Genomic DNA, 14,734 nt, shown 5'->3' on the forward strand with positions numbered 1-14,734 from the left:
GCGGGGGGTGGGAGTGAATGGGTGACGGGCACTGGGTGTTATTCTGTATGTTAGTAAATTGAACACCAATAAAAAAAAAAAGAAAAAAAGTATTAGGTACTCAACTGCTCTAATTAAGAAAGCCAGGTCATTTTTGTAAGCAGTATCTGCCACACACCAAAATAAATTTCTGATGGATAACAGTAGTAAGTGTAAAAAAACGCAATTATAAAAACTATAAAAGAAAGAAACAGAAAGAGAAGAAAGAAAAGAAAGAGAAAGACAAGAAAGAAAAAGAAAGAAAGAAAGAAAGTAAAAAAGAAAGTAAAAAAGAAAGAAAAAAGAAAGTTAATAGTTGTCTGGTTTGGAAGTGGTGAAGAAGTTTTGAAGCACAAAAGCAGCAGAAAGGAAAATGCAGGTAGAGGTGCCTATAGAAGAAGAAAATTATATGCATGAAAAAACTCATAGACATAATTAAAAGGAGATGATCTAGTGGAACAAATTTTGCAGTGAGTGGGAGAAAGGAAAGTTACTACACTTAGCTATAAAGTAAGCTCTTACAAATAAGCTAGGAAAGATGAGTAACTTAAAAAAAATTGCCATGAGCATATAATTCCCAAAAGAAGAAAAAGAGACCTACAGAACAAATGCTCTAATAATGAAGTCAATACAAATAAATAGTACAATGAGATTCCATGACTGGACTACCAAACATGCCAAATTTCTTGACAAAGAGATTTAAAAAATAATACTAATTGGTATTGGTGAAGGCACCTGTGAAATGGGTGCCAATGGGAATTTTTTTGGAGGATGATTTTTCAATATTTATTTATATAGCCTTAAAATTATTGACATGCTAAAGATTCAGTAATTATATTTCTAGGGATTTATTCCAGGGAGATAATAAGAAAGATGCATAGAGTCACATCAAAGAAGCTCGGCTCAGTGTTTTGTTTTTAATATTGAAAAATTGGAAACACTTAGATATCCAGCAATAGGAAGGTTTACCACAACTTGAAAATATAATTTCTCTCAGAGTTTTATTATATTTAACAATCAACATCTTCATGAGCATATTCTCAGATGAAGCATAATATTTGGTGTAGAAATCAATTTACACAGTCTGATATTTCAATTTTGTAAAAATAGTTGTCAAGATGAAACTCTAGAGTATCCAAGAGTCTTATCTTTATTCTGGAGTTTCTTTCCCTGCTACTCTTTTCTCATGACTCGGGCATCAGTGGGGTATTTCTATAGTCACTGCCCCCAGGGTAGGGTTATTACTTTAGAAATGTAGAGAGAATGAGCCAAGTCAGTGCTTAGTACATGCAATTCAAAATAGATCTCTGTGCTGGAGGACAGTTGCTGGTCAGACAGAGAGGGCCTTGGGACTCCTGGAGGGAGGATGGAAGGATGCAGAATTATGGAGAACATGGAGAAAAATATTTCAGGTGCCATCACAAGGAGAATGGTGACCAAGAATAAGAGAGAACCATGTGTTTTTCAGTGGATGCCCACTGGGAGCCAATTATTACTCTCTTCAAGGCTGCAATATTGTCCAAACCACACAAAACTCAGATGCCATTTCCAGATGAAGGATGGGGAGGGAAAAATTCTGAGAGATTTCTGAGTTTATACAGAACTGACTTTTCTTCCCCCACAAGCTGGAATGAAGGTTGGAAATAGGTTTAAGCAGTCTTAGAGAAAGATAGTTTGGAACATGGATTTAGAAATTTGTACCTGATATATATATATATATATATATGCTTATACATGCTTATACATGTATATGTTTATGTATAGCTACCTACAGCCATGTCAATATTTACATGTAAGTCTTTAGAAAAAGTGCTAAAAAGGGAATCTAGAATATTAGCAGAATATCTTTGTTGTAGGGTTATGGATGAATTTTAATTTTCTTGCTTTTAATTTTTTGTATTTTCCAGAAATTCCACAATAAACAGGTATGAAGTTCATAATGTAAACATTATTTTATTATTATTATTATTATTATTATTTAATTATAGTATCAAAGGCTAATGACAGTTTGAGAAAAATATTTATAAATCATAATACAGACCAAGCTTTTATTTTATTTTATTTTATTTTCAAGCTTTTATTTTCTAATTCACAAAGCATTCCTATCAACCAAAGTAAAAAGACCAATGACCCAACAGAAAAATGGGCAATGGATACAAAAAGACAATTTATATAAGAGGGAACATATATGGAATTTAAGCACATGTAACATTACTTAATTTCACTCACAATGATAGAAGTGCAATTTAAAATGATTGTCAGAACCTATCTTTCTACTATCAGATTGGCAAGATCACACTTTTTTCTTAAAGATTTTATTTATTTATTTATTTATTTATTTATTTATTTATTTATTTATGAGAGATAGAGAGAGAGAGAGAATGAGCAGGAGAGTGCTGGGAGGAAGAGGCAGAGGGAGAAGCAGACTCCTTGCTGAACAGGGACCCCGACGCAGGGCTCAATCCCAGGACCCCGGGATCACCATCCAAGCAGAAGGCAGATGCTTAACTGACTGAGCCATCCAGGCTGCCCCCACAAACTATGATTACAAGTTGTGTTGGTGAAGTTTGAGGAGACAGATCCTCTCACAGATTGCTGATGGGAGTGTAAGTCTTACAACTTTTGTAAAGGGTGATAGGCAATATCCTTCAAAATTACAAATGAAGGGGATCCCTGGGTAGCTTGGTGGGTTGGTCCCTGCCTTTGGCCCAGGGCATGATCTTGGGGTCCTGGGATCAAGTCCCACATTGGGCTCCCTGCATGGAGCCTGCTTCTCTCTCTGCCTGTGTCTCTGCCTCTCTCATGAATAAATAAATAAAATCTTTTAAAAAATTACAAATGAAAAAATCAATGAACCTGCAATTTCTCTTCCAAGAGTTTACGGGAGGGATGTAGCAAGATACGTGTAAGTACACAGTTACATGATAGCAAAATATTTAAAATTAAAAGTTCATAATAGCAAGATATTGGAAATAGAAACAAATGTCTTTTGAAAAGAATTGGTTAATAGATGACTATGAAGAACTTTTTTATGTACTGATATGGAATGAGCTATAAGATACTTTGTTAAGAGGAAAAAAAGAGTTAAAACCAGTGTGTATATTATGCTACTATTATACCTGCTATCATGTGTGATGAACAAAAATATATCTATACATCTGTTTTTCTTGTATATAAATAACATCTGACATTTATCAAATAACATGTGCCCAATATACTGTTCTAAGTACTTTATATAACTCATTTAATATTGAAAACAGTCCATGAGAGTGGCACTCTTATTATCATAATTACCATTTTATAGATGAGAAAATTCAGGCACAGAGGGGCGAAATGAAATTGAGAGCAGAGGATAGGGTGGGTAAAAGGCAAGAGAACTGACTGGTGGACACAGAAAGAGGAGAGAATTTTCACTGCACACTTTTCAGGCCTTTCTCATGGGAATGCATCACCTATCGTTAAAAGAATGAGAGGCACCTGCGGTGGCTCAGTCAGTGAAGCATCTACCTCTTGATTTTGGCTCAGGTCATGATCTCAGGGTCGTGGGATGGAGACCTGTGTCGGGGTCCATGCTGAGCAGGGAGGGTGTCTGCTTGAGATTCTCTCTCCCTCTTCTCCTCCTGCACCCTCTCTTTCTCTCTCTCTAAAATAAATAAACAAATCTTAAAAAAAAAGAATGAAAAGAATGTGTCTATTGCGGATATCCCTATATTATACTTACCCAGAGGTGTCCATCTGTGGATGTGGAATGATGGAAGCAACACTGGACCAGGAAACAGAACATCTGGGCTACGAAGCCACTCTATCATTAATGTGTTTTCTCTGGGCCATGGTATCAACCTCTGCGGGGAAAAAAGGGGCTTAAGGGTGATGGTCATGGTGGCATTAAATTCTATCAGTGTTTTGTTACCTATTTGAGAATTTGAGTCATCTGGGAAACTTTAGAACATATAGCTTCTCAAACTCCCATCAGCACATAAACTGATTTAACAGGAAGAAGTACAGGTTGGGGGGCTTTGCATTTTTCAAAAGCCTCTGTCTTAGGCCATTCTGAGTAAAATCAGGTTTAGAAACCCTGCCCTGGACCACATGATCTCTTCCTCCCAATTTTAAATTTCCACATCCCACGAAGTACCGAGCATCCTATTAGATACAAGCAACCCATCATCTGCCATCACCCTTCTCAGTCCATCTAACCTATCTTAGAGGCTGCCTTACCTCCAGGCCCATATAAAAGGAAAATGTAAATTAAAATGGAAGGACTGTGTCTCCTGATCCAGATCTCCACACCCACTGCCATCTTCCATCCCCACCTCCCACTCCACCCTCTTCTCTGGGTGCTGCCTTCCAAAGGCTGAGCCCTAGTTTACAGGATTGCCATTGCCATTCCAAGAGTATGACAAGATACCAAACCCAACATGGAGATAGGAATTTTGACCTGTCTCAGAATTTACACACGGACCTGAATCCTCCGTGGATCCTAACCTCTTTCCAAAGTCATTTTGTGCCCTGCGATGGTACTCTGGGTGTTTCCTATGCTAATCTCTCATTCTGCTAGTTGGTCTTAAAAAAAAAAGTGTACAATGTTCCCATCTTTATGTGATGGTTTGAATAGTCAATGATCTTTCTTCCTTCCTTCCTTTCTTCTTCCCTCTCCTCCACCTCCCCTCCTCCATCTCCTTCCATCAAGGAAAGGGTTCTGACCACTGCTCTTCTTTTTTTTTTCTTTTTTTTTTTTTCGATGTTTCTAGCAGCAATGTCCACAATAGCCAAACTGTGGAAGGAGCCTCAGTGTCCATCGAAAGATGAATGGATAAAGAAGATGTGGTTTATGTATACAATGGACTATTACTCAGCTATTAGAAATGGCAAATACCCACCATTTGCTTCGACGTGGATGGAACTGGAGGGTATTATGCTGAGTGAAATAAGTCAGTCAGAGAAGGACAAACATTATATGGTCTCATTCATTTGGGGAATATAAAAAATAGTGAAAGGGAATAGAGGGGAAGGGAGAAGAAATGGGTAGGAAATATCAGAAAGGGAGACAGAACATGGAAGACTCCTAACTCTGGGAAACGAACTAGGGGTGGTGGAAGGGGAGGAGGGCGGGGGGTGGGGGTGACTGGGTGGCGGGCACTGAGGGGGCACTTGACGGGATGAGCACTGGGTGTTACTCTGTATGTTGGCAAATTGAACACCAATAAAAAATAAATTTATTATTTAAAAAAAAAAGGCCACTGCTCTTCCAGCCTACTTAGTTAGAGAGGAGTATGAGTGTTCATTCAGTTCACCACAAGGCCAAGGGAGAACGTGGCTCCCGCCTCTTGCAGTTTTATGATGAGTCTTTATTTCACAAGGCAGTTATTAATCATGACTGATGCTCACTGACCAAGCCCAAACAATTGTGTGGCACACTCCACATACCACACACAGTCACAAATGTTTGCTTTGCTCACATGGGCTGGCATGAGGATGCCATTTCCGCCTGGGAGGAGCCACCGGACCAGACCTCAGATAGCAGCTTCTGCCTGCGGCAAGAGGCACGGGCATCCAGGTTTTACCATTCTGATTTTCCAGAATAAGCATTCATAATCAGAGGGGTCGGCTGCCAACTTGCCAACAGAGGAGATGTGGAAGGGGAGCACCCATTCCAGAACCAGAGTCCATGGCTCTTTCCAACCTTGGCTAATGACGGCTGGCCCATGTTTGGCCGTGATGACAGGTCTTTTCGAAGATGTATTTTTACCCTCTGGACAAATAGCAGTTGGGCCGAGTGGGGCTTTTTTATGAGTTGAGGTACTCAGAGCTGGAAAATAAACAGGCGGCTAATGAGACGTTCTTATGGAAACTGGCATAAATAATAACAAAGGAAACATCCTGTCCCCTGTGCCAACACCCTCTGGTGAAGGGCTATAAAAGCTGCTGGCCTCTGGCCACCGTCAGACGTGGGGAACTCCGGCCGCGCTCCTGACCTGCCACCTGACCGCCGGGACCATGGGGTGCTGCCCAGGGGACTGCTTCACCTGCTGCCCTCAAGACCAAGACTGCTGTGAAGTGTGCTGCTGCCAGCCCGCCTGCTGCGGTTGCTGCGGTTCCTGCTGCGGCTGCTGCGGTTCCTGCTGCGGCTGCGGGGGCTCTGGCTGCGGGGGCTCTGGCTGCGGAGGCTGCGGAGGTGGCTGCTGCGGGTCCTCCTGCTGCGGCTCTGGCTGCGGGGGCTGCGGCTCTGGCTGTGGGGGCTGCGGGAGCGGCTGCTGCGGGTCCAGCTGCTGCGGCTCGTCTGGGTGCTGCGGGCCCGTCTGCTGCCAGCCTACGCCTGTTTGCGAGACCAAGTGAAGCCCTCTGCCCCCTCCGCGGAGGTGGCCCAAGCAAAGCCTCCACTTGCTGCAGGTGGAGACCCCTTGTCTCCAGGACATCCTTGGCTCCCAAGACAGCGTCCTGCCTCCGTGTTATTTGTAGACGAGGGCTTGTTCTCCCAACGCCTGCCCTGGTATTTTAAGGCCCTGAGAACAAGAGCCATATGCTGGTGAGAAATGGAAGCTGGGTCCCATCCAAAGTGATCCCCGAAGCTCACAGGGAGAATCCCCATGGCTTTATTTTCATGGACTTAAATGTCTTGTCACTATAAGACATCATCTTACTCAAGGTGGCTTTGGGACTGACCCTCCTCCTCAGCTTTCTGCTGCTTTCGAGTGCAAAATTTTCTCTTTGTTAACTTCTTAATAAATTCGAGCTTGCTGGCATAACTGAATTAGTTCTCCCGCCTCTTCCTTGGCTCCCTCTTGGGCACTGGGCCAGGAAAATTTACTCTGGCATCTGCAGTAGTTTTTTTTTTTTAAGATTTTATTTATTCATGAGAGATACATAGAGAGAGGCAGAGACATAGGCAGAGGGAGAAGCCGGCTCCTCACAGGGAGCCCCATGTGGGACTCAATCCCAGAGCTGGGATCATGCCCTGAGCTGAAGGCAGATGCTCAATCACTGAGCCACCCAGGTGTCCCTGTAAATGGATTTTTAAAATGTGGTTTGTGGACCACTTGCATCAGAATCACCTGGGAGCTAGTTAAAATGGAAATTCTGGAGCCCTTCCCGAGAAAGGCAGAATCAGAATCCACAGGGGTGTGGCCTGGCAATCTGTGTTTTAAACAAGAAACCCAGATGTAGACTAAAGCTTCCATGTACTGCATGAGATTCACTTGGGGAGGTTTCAAAAATACAGATTCTTAGGCGTCACTATCAGAGATTCTATCCATTAGCTCCAGGGTGGCAGCCCTGGGATCTGCATTTAAAAAATGCAGTAAATGGGCAAATGCTGAGGCTGGCCAAGGTTTAATCTTGAGCAAGGGGCATGCCTTCCTTCAGCATTATAGCTCTCCAGAATGGTTCTGCAGAAGGGCTTCAGGTTTGGTCAGAACTTTCTGGCAAAGTTGGGAAGAGGCTTTGGTAAAACAAGCTTGCTTTGGAATGGAAAAGATTCCTGTGGCAGAACTTTGTGAACACAGTGCCTATGAATGTTCTGGGGATTCCAGTTCTTTCTTCTAGCCAAATGCTTTGACAAAGTTTCCCTCTTCTGGGTTATGTTTTCTCGTTCTACAACCAGCTGTATCTCTTCTGCTTGAGTCCCAGGGATGAGAGGGGTGAATGTCCATCCTCTAGGTGGGGCCTAAGCCAGGCGTGTTTGAGTCCTGCTGGAAGGTTAAAATTCAGAAGACAGTTGATTCGACTTCTTGCTGAACATGATCTTAAGCTACACGCGTATAAAATTAATTTTTCTCTTGCCTCAGGAGAACAATATTTATTTTTTATTTCTGCAAAGCAATATTTCATTCAACAAACAAGCAAAAATATATTTTTTGATTGTAAGCATGGTAATGATCTCTAAAAATATGAAAAAAAAACCCAGAAAAATATGAAGAAGAAATAACAGCTACCTGGATTCTCAACTTCACCTTCAGCATTTATTACTGACATAGATGTTTCCAGATTCCTTTCTAAGTATATTTACAAATAAAACTGGGATTATGCTATTTTTACATTTTTGCCTTTAAAAATTTTTGTTTTTTATAAACCAACTTTATTAATGTATACTTCATATATAATAAAGTACACATAATTGTAGTGTGTAGTTTGATGAGATTTGACAATTGTATATTCTTAAGTAACCACCATGACACTCAAGATATAGTACTTTCCATCATGGGATACCTGAGTGGCTCAGGGGTTGAACATCGGCCTTCAGCTCAGGTCATGATCCTGAGGTCCTGGGATCAAGTCCCACATCAGGTTCCCTGCAGGGAGCCCGCTTCTCCCTCTTCCTGTGTCTCTGCCTCTCTCTGTGTGTCTCGTGAATAAATAAATAAATAAATTTTAAAGAACTTTCCATAATTCTTCAAATATTTAGTGCCCCATTTGCAGGTAAACCTCCCCAATTCTGGTCCTAGCCTCAGGCAACCATCAATCTTTTGTCACCATAAAATTTGCCATTTCTAGTATCTCATATAAATGAAATCATGCAGTGTGAACTCTTTTCTAATTAGAATAACATTATTTATATTCATCCTTTTTGCAGATATCAATAGCTCATTCCTTTTAAAAATATTACATTGTATGAATAAAGTACATGAAAAAGTTCATATACTGATGGGAATTTGGGTTGTCTCCAGTTTTTGGCTATTATGAAGAAAGGTGCTATAAACATTCATGTATAAATTTATGTGTGGACTTATGTTTTCATTTATTTTGGATGAATACTTAGGTGTTGGGGGGCAGCCCTGGTGGTGCAGCGGTTTAGCACCATCTGCAACCAAGGGAGTGATCCTGGAGACCCGGGATTGGGTCCCACGTCAAGCTCCCTCTCTGGAACCTGCTTCTCCCTCCGCCTGTGTCTCTGCCTCTCTCTCTCTCTCTCTCTCTGTATCTCTATGAATAAATAAATAAAATCTTAAAAAATACTTAGGTATTGGATTGCAAGATAAGTAGTGTGAGAATATTTAACTTTATATTAAAAAACCTACCCAACTGTTTTGCAACAGTTTTGCCATATCATTTTGTGTTCCCACCAGCAATGTCTGAGAGTCCCAGTTGCTCCATGTCCTTACTAACACTAGATATTGTCAATCTTTTTATTTTTAGCTTTTCTAGCAACTATATAGTGGTGGCTTATTGTGTTTACTTTTCTTGGTTTCATTTAAAAACCCAGCAATATTTGTAATGTCTTACTTGGGAGACAATTCAAAATTTGAGTCTGCTTTGGTTCAGTTTCAAACTCTACTATTTAGGTCATTTTTGCTCTTGTTGGAATTGGCCTCTTAGGAGCTAGCGTTTTAGGGGTGCCTGGGTGGCTCAGTCAGTTAAGCATCTACCTTTGGCTCAGGTCATGAGCCCCAGGTCCTGGGATAGAGTCATGGGTCAGGCTCCCTACTCAGCAGGGAGTCTGTTCTCCCTCTCTCTGTATCTCTCCCCCTGCTTGTGCTCTCTATCTCTCTAGAAAATAAATAAATAAAATCTTAAAAAACCTTCACCAAAACCAGCTCTTTTAACTCCCAGGACAAAACCACAGCCAGAACATGAACATGCTAATAGGACAAAATTGCCAAGAGACTGATAGGTCTGCATTGAGTAGTTGTAATTCAGAGTAGTTGATTCTTCTATTACTCATGGTCATGGTTTCATGGTTTCCCAGATGGGTGAGGGCAGGGTAGTGATTTCTTTGAATTACTGATAAAGAGATGCCCTTTTTAAGGGGGTCCTCATTCTTTCATCAATAAATATTAATTGTGAACTGCCTATATATCAAACATTGCTCTGGGTACTGGGTATGTATCAGTGAATACACAAAATCCTTGCCCTCATGGTACTTATATAATGTTAAGGGAGATGAGACCTTTAAGAATAAAGTAGAAATGGGTTCGATTGTTAAAAGATCTGCTTATTCCATGTAACAAGGAAGGATTCTTTGAGATGACATTCCAGCATAACAGATGATGCCATGTTAAATTTCTCAGCTGAGAGAATTTATAAGGGATTTGTGGGAGGAAGGCCATCTCCATGTGAATTTCATTGCTGGCTTAGCTGAGGAAGAGAAAGGTGGAGATTAGGATCTTGGGAGCTCCTTCTCTGCCTTACCTTTTGCAAAGTTGTCCAAAAGTCTTCTTTTCCAACTGCCTGAGAGCTACATCTCAATAATGACACTCTTTGTTTCTAATCTTCCACTTTCAACCACTAGATCTATTGATTCTGCCTCTTTAGAACCTCTCACATTGCTCCAGGCTCAAGTCACTGCCCAGTCCAGGTTGTCACTATGAAGGTTTTGAGTAATTGCTCCAGACTCCTAATTGTCTCCCTGGCTCCAGATTTGCCCTTCTCCAATCCCTTCACCACAGCCAGAGAGGTCTTTACAAAGGGAAAATGTGGTCAAGTTACTCCCCTATTTAAAGCACCCAGTGTAAAATCAGTGTAAAATCTAACTACTTATCAGGGTCCACAAGGCCTTTTCAAGACTGCGTGCCTAGTACACTTCTAGTCCCATCGCTGTTCCTTCCTGTCTCCTTGTACCTTTAATCCTGGCTATGGAACAATTTACTGCCCCCAAATGTATCATGCTTTTGAGGAGCCTTCCCTAATTTCCTACAAACCATGTTGGTCTTTCTCTGGGTGCCCCCATAGGACCCTGTGCATCCATTCCATCTGTCATAGCACTTGTACATATACTGTACCATAATTACTTATGGATGTATCTGTCTCTTTCCTAAATTTGGACTTCTTGAGCCATGAATTGCAGTTTGTGCTTTTTTGTATCCCTCACACAGAAACATATGATGGCTATATTGAACGGATGAATCAAAGAGAAATCTAGTGAGTTATTGCATAAACCGATGAATGAAGAGAGAGATGGTGAGTGGATGGTACAATGGTTTAGCTTTTCTAAGGGAGAGCCTGTATTTTGCATTGATGTTGAAAGCACACAGTGGAGGCAGGCCTTTACTAAGTAAGGATATCAGGCCTTGGTGTTCAGAAACCTAGAGTATGTTTCTTCTCTCAGGTCTGTCTCAAGTAGTATCACTGACATACTTTGAGAAAGCATTTGTGTTCTTTGTTTTTGTTCACAATGTCTTTGCAAAAGATCTCTTGTCTTTCCTATCCTTTGGGTCTTGGAAGTGTCTTTCTTTTAAGAGCTATTAAAATCATCAAAATCAAGAGGGATTCTTTTTTTTAAAAGATTTTATTTATTTATTAGTGTATTTTTTAAATTGGAGTTCGATTTGCCAACATATAGTATAACGTCAGTGCTCATCCCATCAAGTGCTCCCCTCAGTGCCCGTCACCCAATCATCCCATCCCCCTGTCCACCTCCCCTTCCACTACCCCTTGTTCATTTCCCAGAGTTAGGAGTCTCTCATGTTTTGTCACCCCTCAAGAGGGATTCTTGAGGGCCACTGAATGCTTGAAGAGTCAGTGGGTGCAAGGAAAAGATGGAAGCGAAGCAGAGAGGCTAGGGTCATGTGCTTTCTAGGGACAGGTAGAGCCAGTGGTCTGGGGCAGGGCTGTTCATAGAACAGGATGCAGGACAACGCAGTGCACTGAGCCTATGACATGTGGTTTGACAAGTCTCCTAAGAAAGGTCAGACTATACAGGGTGGTGAAGAGGAAGGAGAACAGCCCTAAAATAGGGAGCAAGCTGGGTGGGATCTTTAACAAGTGATTTAAACTTTCTGATTCCACTTTCTCTTTCCTTCTTTACCTATAAAGGGGAGAGATGAATTCCTATCTTAAGGGATTGCTGATGGTTTTAAATAGGACCATTGCTGTGAAGTGCAATCATTTTAAATCCACCCCAGATAGCCCCTCTCCCACAGAGCTCACCACTGCTCCCCTCTACTAATCCCTATAAGTCTACTGTTGACTTTACCATGGCTTTTCAATGAGTTTACCTGAATATTGACAGTTGCTGGGCTGGAGGGTGAGATCTGTGGGAATGGGTGAGTAGGTCCTATTCAAGTAGGCATCCCTGTGTGCCCCCTGGTACAGAGGACTAGATGATGGATAAATTATAAGTTCCTTTCTTCTTCCTCTGTTCATGACGCTCAGAAACACAGATCATTCAATTTGAAGGCAATGATGCTTGTTCCAAGATGACTTGTTGCTCCGAGGATTCCAGATTTAGTAAGTCAATAAACAAAGAGCTTCTTTATGGGTAGATAAACAACTTCCAGATCAACAAACCTTGGCATAATAAGATGTTCCTCTGAAAACTGGACCAAGCAGCAATAAGGAAAAGATGCAGGGGCTCCAAACAGCACATGTCAGTGAGGGGGTATAAAAGTGAGGGCCTTGGAGAGCTGTCCCAGTCAGGTAGCACCCCTCTTAGCACTCACAAGGGAGCAGAGGCATCTCTACCATGTCTGGAAACTGCTGTTCTAGGAAATGCCCGTCTGTGCCAGGCATCTCTCTCTGCTCCACTGAGGTGAGCTGCGGAGGACCTGTCTGTTTGCCCAGTTCCTGCCAGAGCCAGACATGGCAACTGGTGACTTGCCAAGGCAGCTGTGAATCATCTAGCTGTGGCCCACAGTGCTGTCAGCCCTCCTGTGCTGTGAGCAGCTGTGCCCAACCTGTGTGCTGTGAAGCCACCACCTGTGAGCCTTCCTGTGCTGTGAGCAGCTGTGCCCAACCTGTGTGCTATGAAGCCACCATCTGTGAACCTTCCTGTGCTGTGAACAGCTGTGCCCAACCTGTGTGCTGTGAAGCCACCACCTGTGAGCCTTCCTGTGCTGTGAGCAGCTGTGCCCAACCTGTGTGCTATGAAGCCACCATCTGTGAGCCCTCCTGTTCTATGAACAGCTGTGCCCAACCTGTGTGCTGTGAAGCCACCATCTGTGAGCCCTCCTGTGCTGTGAATAGCTGTGCCCAACCTGTGTGCTATGAAGCCACCATCTGTGAGCCCTCCTGTGCTGTGAATAGCTGTGCCCAACCTGTGTGCTGTGAAGCCACCATCTGTGAGCCTTCTTGCTCAGTGAGCAGTTGCTGCCAACCTGTGTGCTGTGAGACTCCTTCCTGCCAGCCAGTCCTCTGTGTACCCACTCCCTGCCAGTCCATTCTGTGCAAACCCAGCTGCTGCCAGCCGGTCATCTGTGAGCCCAGCTGCTGTTCAGCTGTCTGCACTGTGCCAAGTTCCTGCCAACCAGTGGTCTGTGAACCCACTCGCTGTCAGCCAGTCTGCCCCACACCTAGCTGCTGTCCCTCTGTCCGCTCTGTGGCTAATAGCTGCCAGGCTGTCTGCTGTGACCCCAGTCCTTGTGAGCCATCTTGCTCAGAGCCCAGCAGCTGCCAGCCAGCTACCTGTGTGGCTCTGGTCTGTGAGCCTGTCTGTCTTCGTTCTGTCTGCTGTATTCCAAGCCCTTGTGAGCCACCTTGTGTCTCTAACACTTGCCAAGAGACCTCTTGTTGCATCTCCAGCCTCTGCCAACCCATCTGCTCTGAGCCCAGCCCTTGTTCAGCAAGTATCTGTGTGCCCAGGCCATGTCAACCTCCCTGCTATGTAGTCAAGCGCTGCCGGTCCATCTCCTGTGAGCCTGTTTCCTGCCCATCTACCTCCTGCCAACCTCTTTGCGGCCGCCCTGGGTCTTCTGCCTCTGCCATCTGCCAACCTACTTGCTCTCGGACCTTCTACATACCCAGCTCCTGCAAACATCCTTGCACTCCTTCAGTTTCTTACCGCCCAATCTGTCGCCCAATCTGCTCTGGACCCATCACTTATAGGCAGCCTTATGTGACCTCCATCTCCTATCGCCCTGCCTGCTACCGCCCATGCTACTCCATCCTGCGCCGCCCAGCCTGTGTCACTTCGCTCTCTTACCGTCCGGTCTGCTCTCGCCTGCCTTGTGCTGACTTCTGTAAAAAGGATTGCAAGAAATCTACTTCCAGTCAACAAGATTGCACCGACTCAACATCCTGCAAGGCTGAGGTCTCAAATGCCAGTCCCTGCCAGACCACTGAAGCCAAACCCACCAGCCCAACCACCCGTGAGGCCGCAGCCAGCCCGCCTACTGCTGCCAAGCCTGCTGACCACTAATCTGGCCTCAGCCTATTGATTCCTGCAAAGCAAACCTCCAGCTAGAGAGAAATCTTAACTGCCCTCCCCAAAGCTCACAATGACTTAGTTAGAATTTTTCTGCATCATCACTCACCATCTTCTTATACTTAAAGAACTCACCAGAAATATCCGTGTCCTAATGGTCCAAATGAAGGCCCCCTGGACACCTAGAGTGGAGACATTCTGGATTCCTGCCTGCTGCTGCCATTAAGCTGAGAAGAGCTGCTTTACCACATCATTTTGAGTCTCTTTCCCAGCATTAAGTTTTTTCTTTCCTCATGCATGTGCTCCCTTGCTGGGTGTGCTCACATTCCTTGGGGACCTCTTCCATAAAAAAAAAGATATTTACCTGTCCAATAAAGTGGCTAAGTTGAAGTGACATGCTGTTTTCATTGCTCTGTTAATGTCATATTCTCTTGAGCTAACTTGTTTTGTTTTTGAGAGCAGCATCATTCATTCATCTATCCAATAAGCTTTATTAGACAGCTGTTAGGTAGGGACTGTGTTTGGCTGTAGGAATGAGAAAACTAAAGTCTCGGTCCTTGTTCTCAGAGAGCTCACTGTTGGGATGGGGGTGGGAGGAGACAGGCAGAGAGACAGTAACTACATTGCCTTGTGTTAAGTACT

General features: G+C 43.4%; 2 protein-coding genes across 2 annotated transcripts; both read left to right on the top strand.

Moving 5' to 3' along the window:
* Positions 1 to 5,480: 5,480 nt before the first annotated feature.
* On the top strand, positions 5,481 to 6,805 carry LOC100685893 (keratin-associated protein 17-1). Its single transcript, XM_038546106.1, has one exon. The coding sequence runs from the start codon at positions 6,016 to 6,018 to the stop codon at positions 6,352 to 6,354; it is 339 nt and encodes a 112-aa protein (XP_038402034.1). The 5' UTR covers positions 5,481 to 6,015; the 3' UTR covers positions 6,355 to 6,805.
* A 5,574-nt stretch (positions 6,806 to 12,379) lies between these two features.
* Positions 12,380 to 14,486, top strand: KRTAP16-1 (keratin associated protein 16-1). Its single transcript, XM_038546107.1, has one exon. The coding sequence runs from the start codon at positions 12,416 to 12,418 to the stop codon at positions 14,084 to 14,086; it is 1,671 nt and encodes a 556-aa protein (XP_038402035.1). The 5' UTR covers positions 12,380 to 12,415; the 3' UTR covers positions 14,087 to 14,486.
* The last annotated feature ends 248 nt before the right edge of the window (positions 14,487 to 14,734 follow it).

The sequence above is a fragment of the Canis lupus genome, chromosome 9, assembly GCF_011100685.1.
Source record: "Canis lupus familiaris isolate Mischka breed German Shepherd chromosome 9, alternate assembly UU_Cfam_GSD_1.0, whole genome shotgun sequence".
Lineage (NCBI taxonomy): Eukaryota > Metazoa > Chordata > Mammalia > Carnivora > Canidae > Canis > Canis lupus.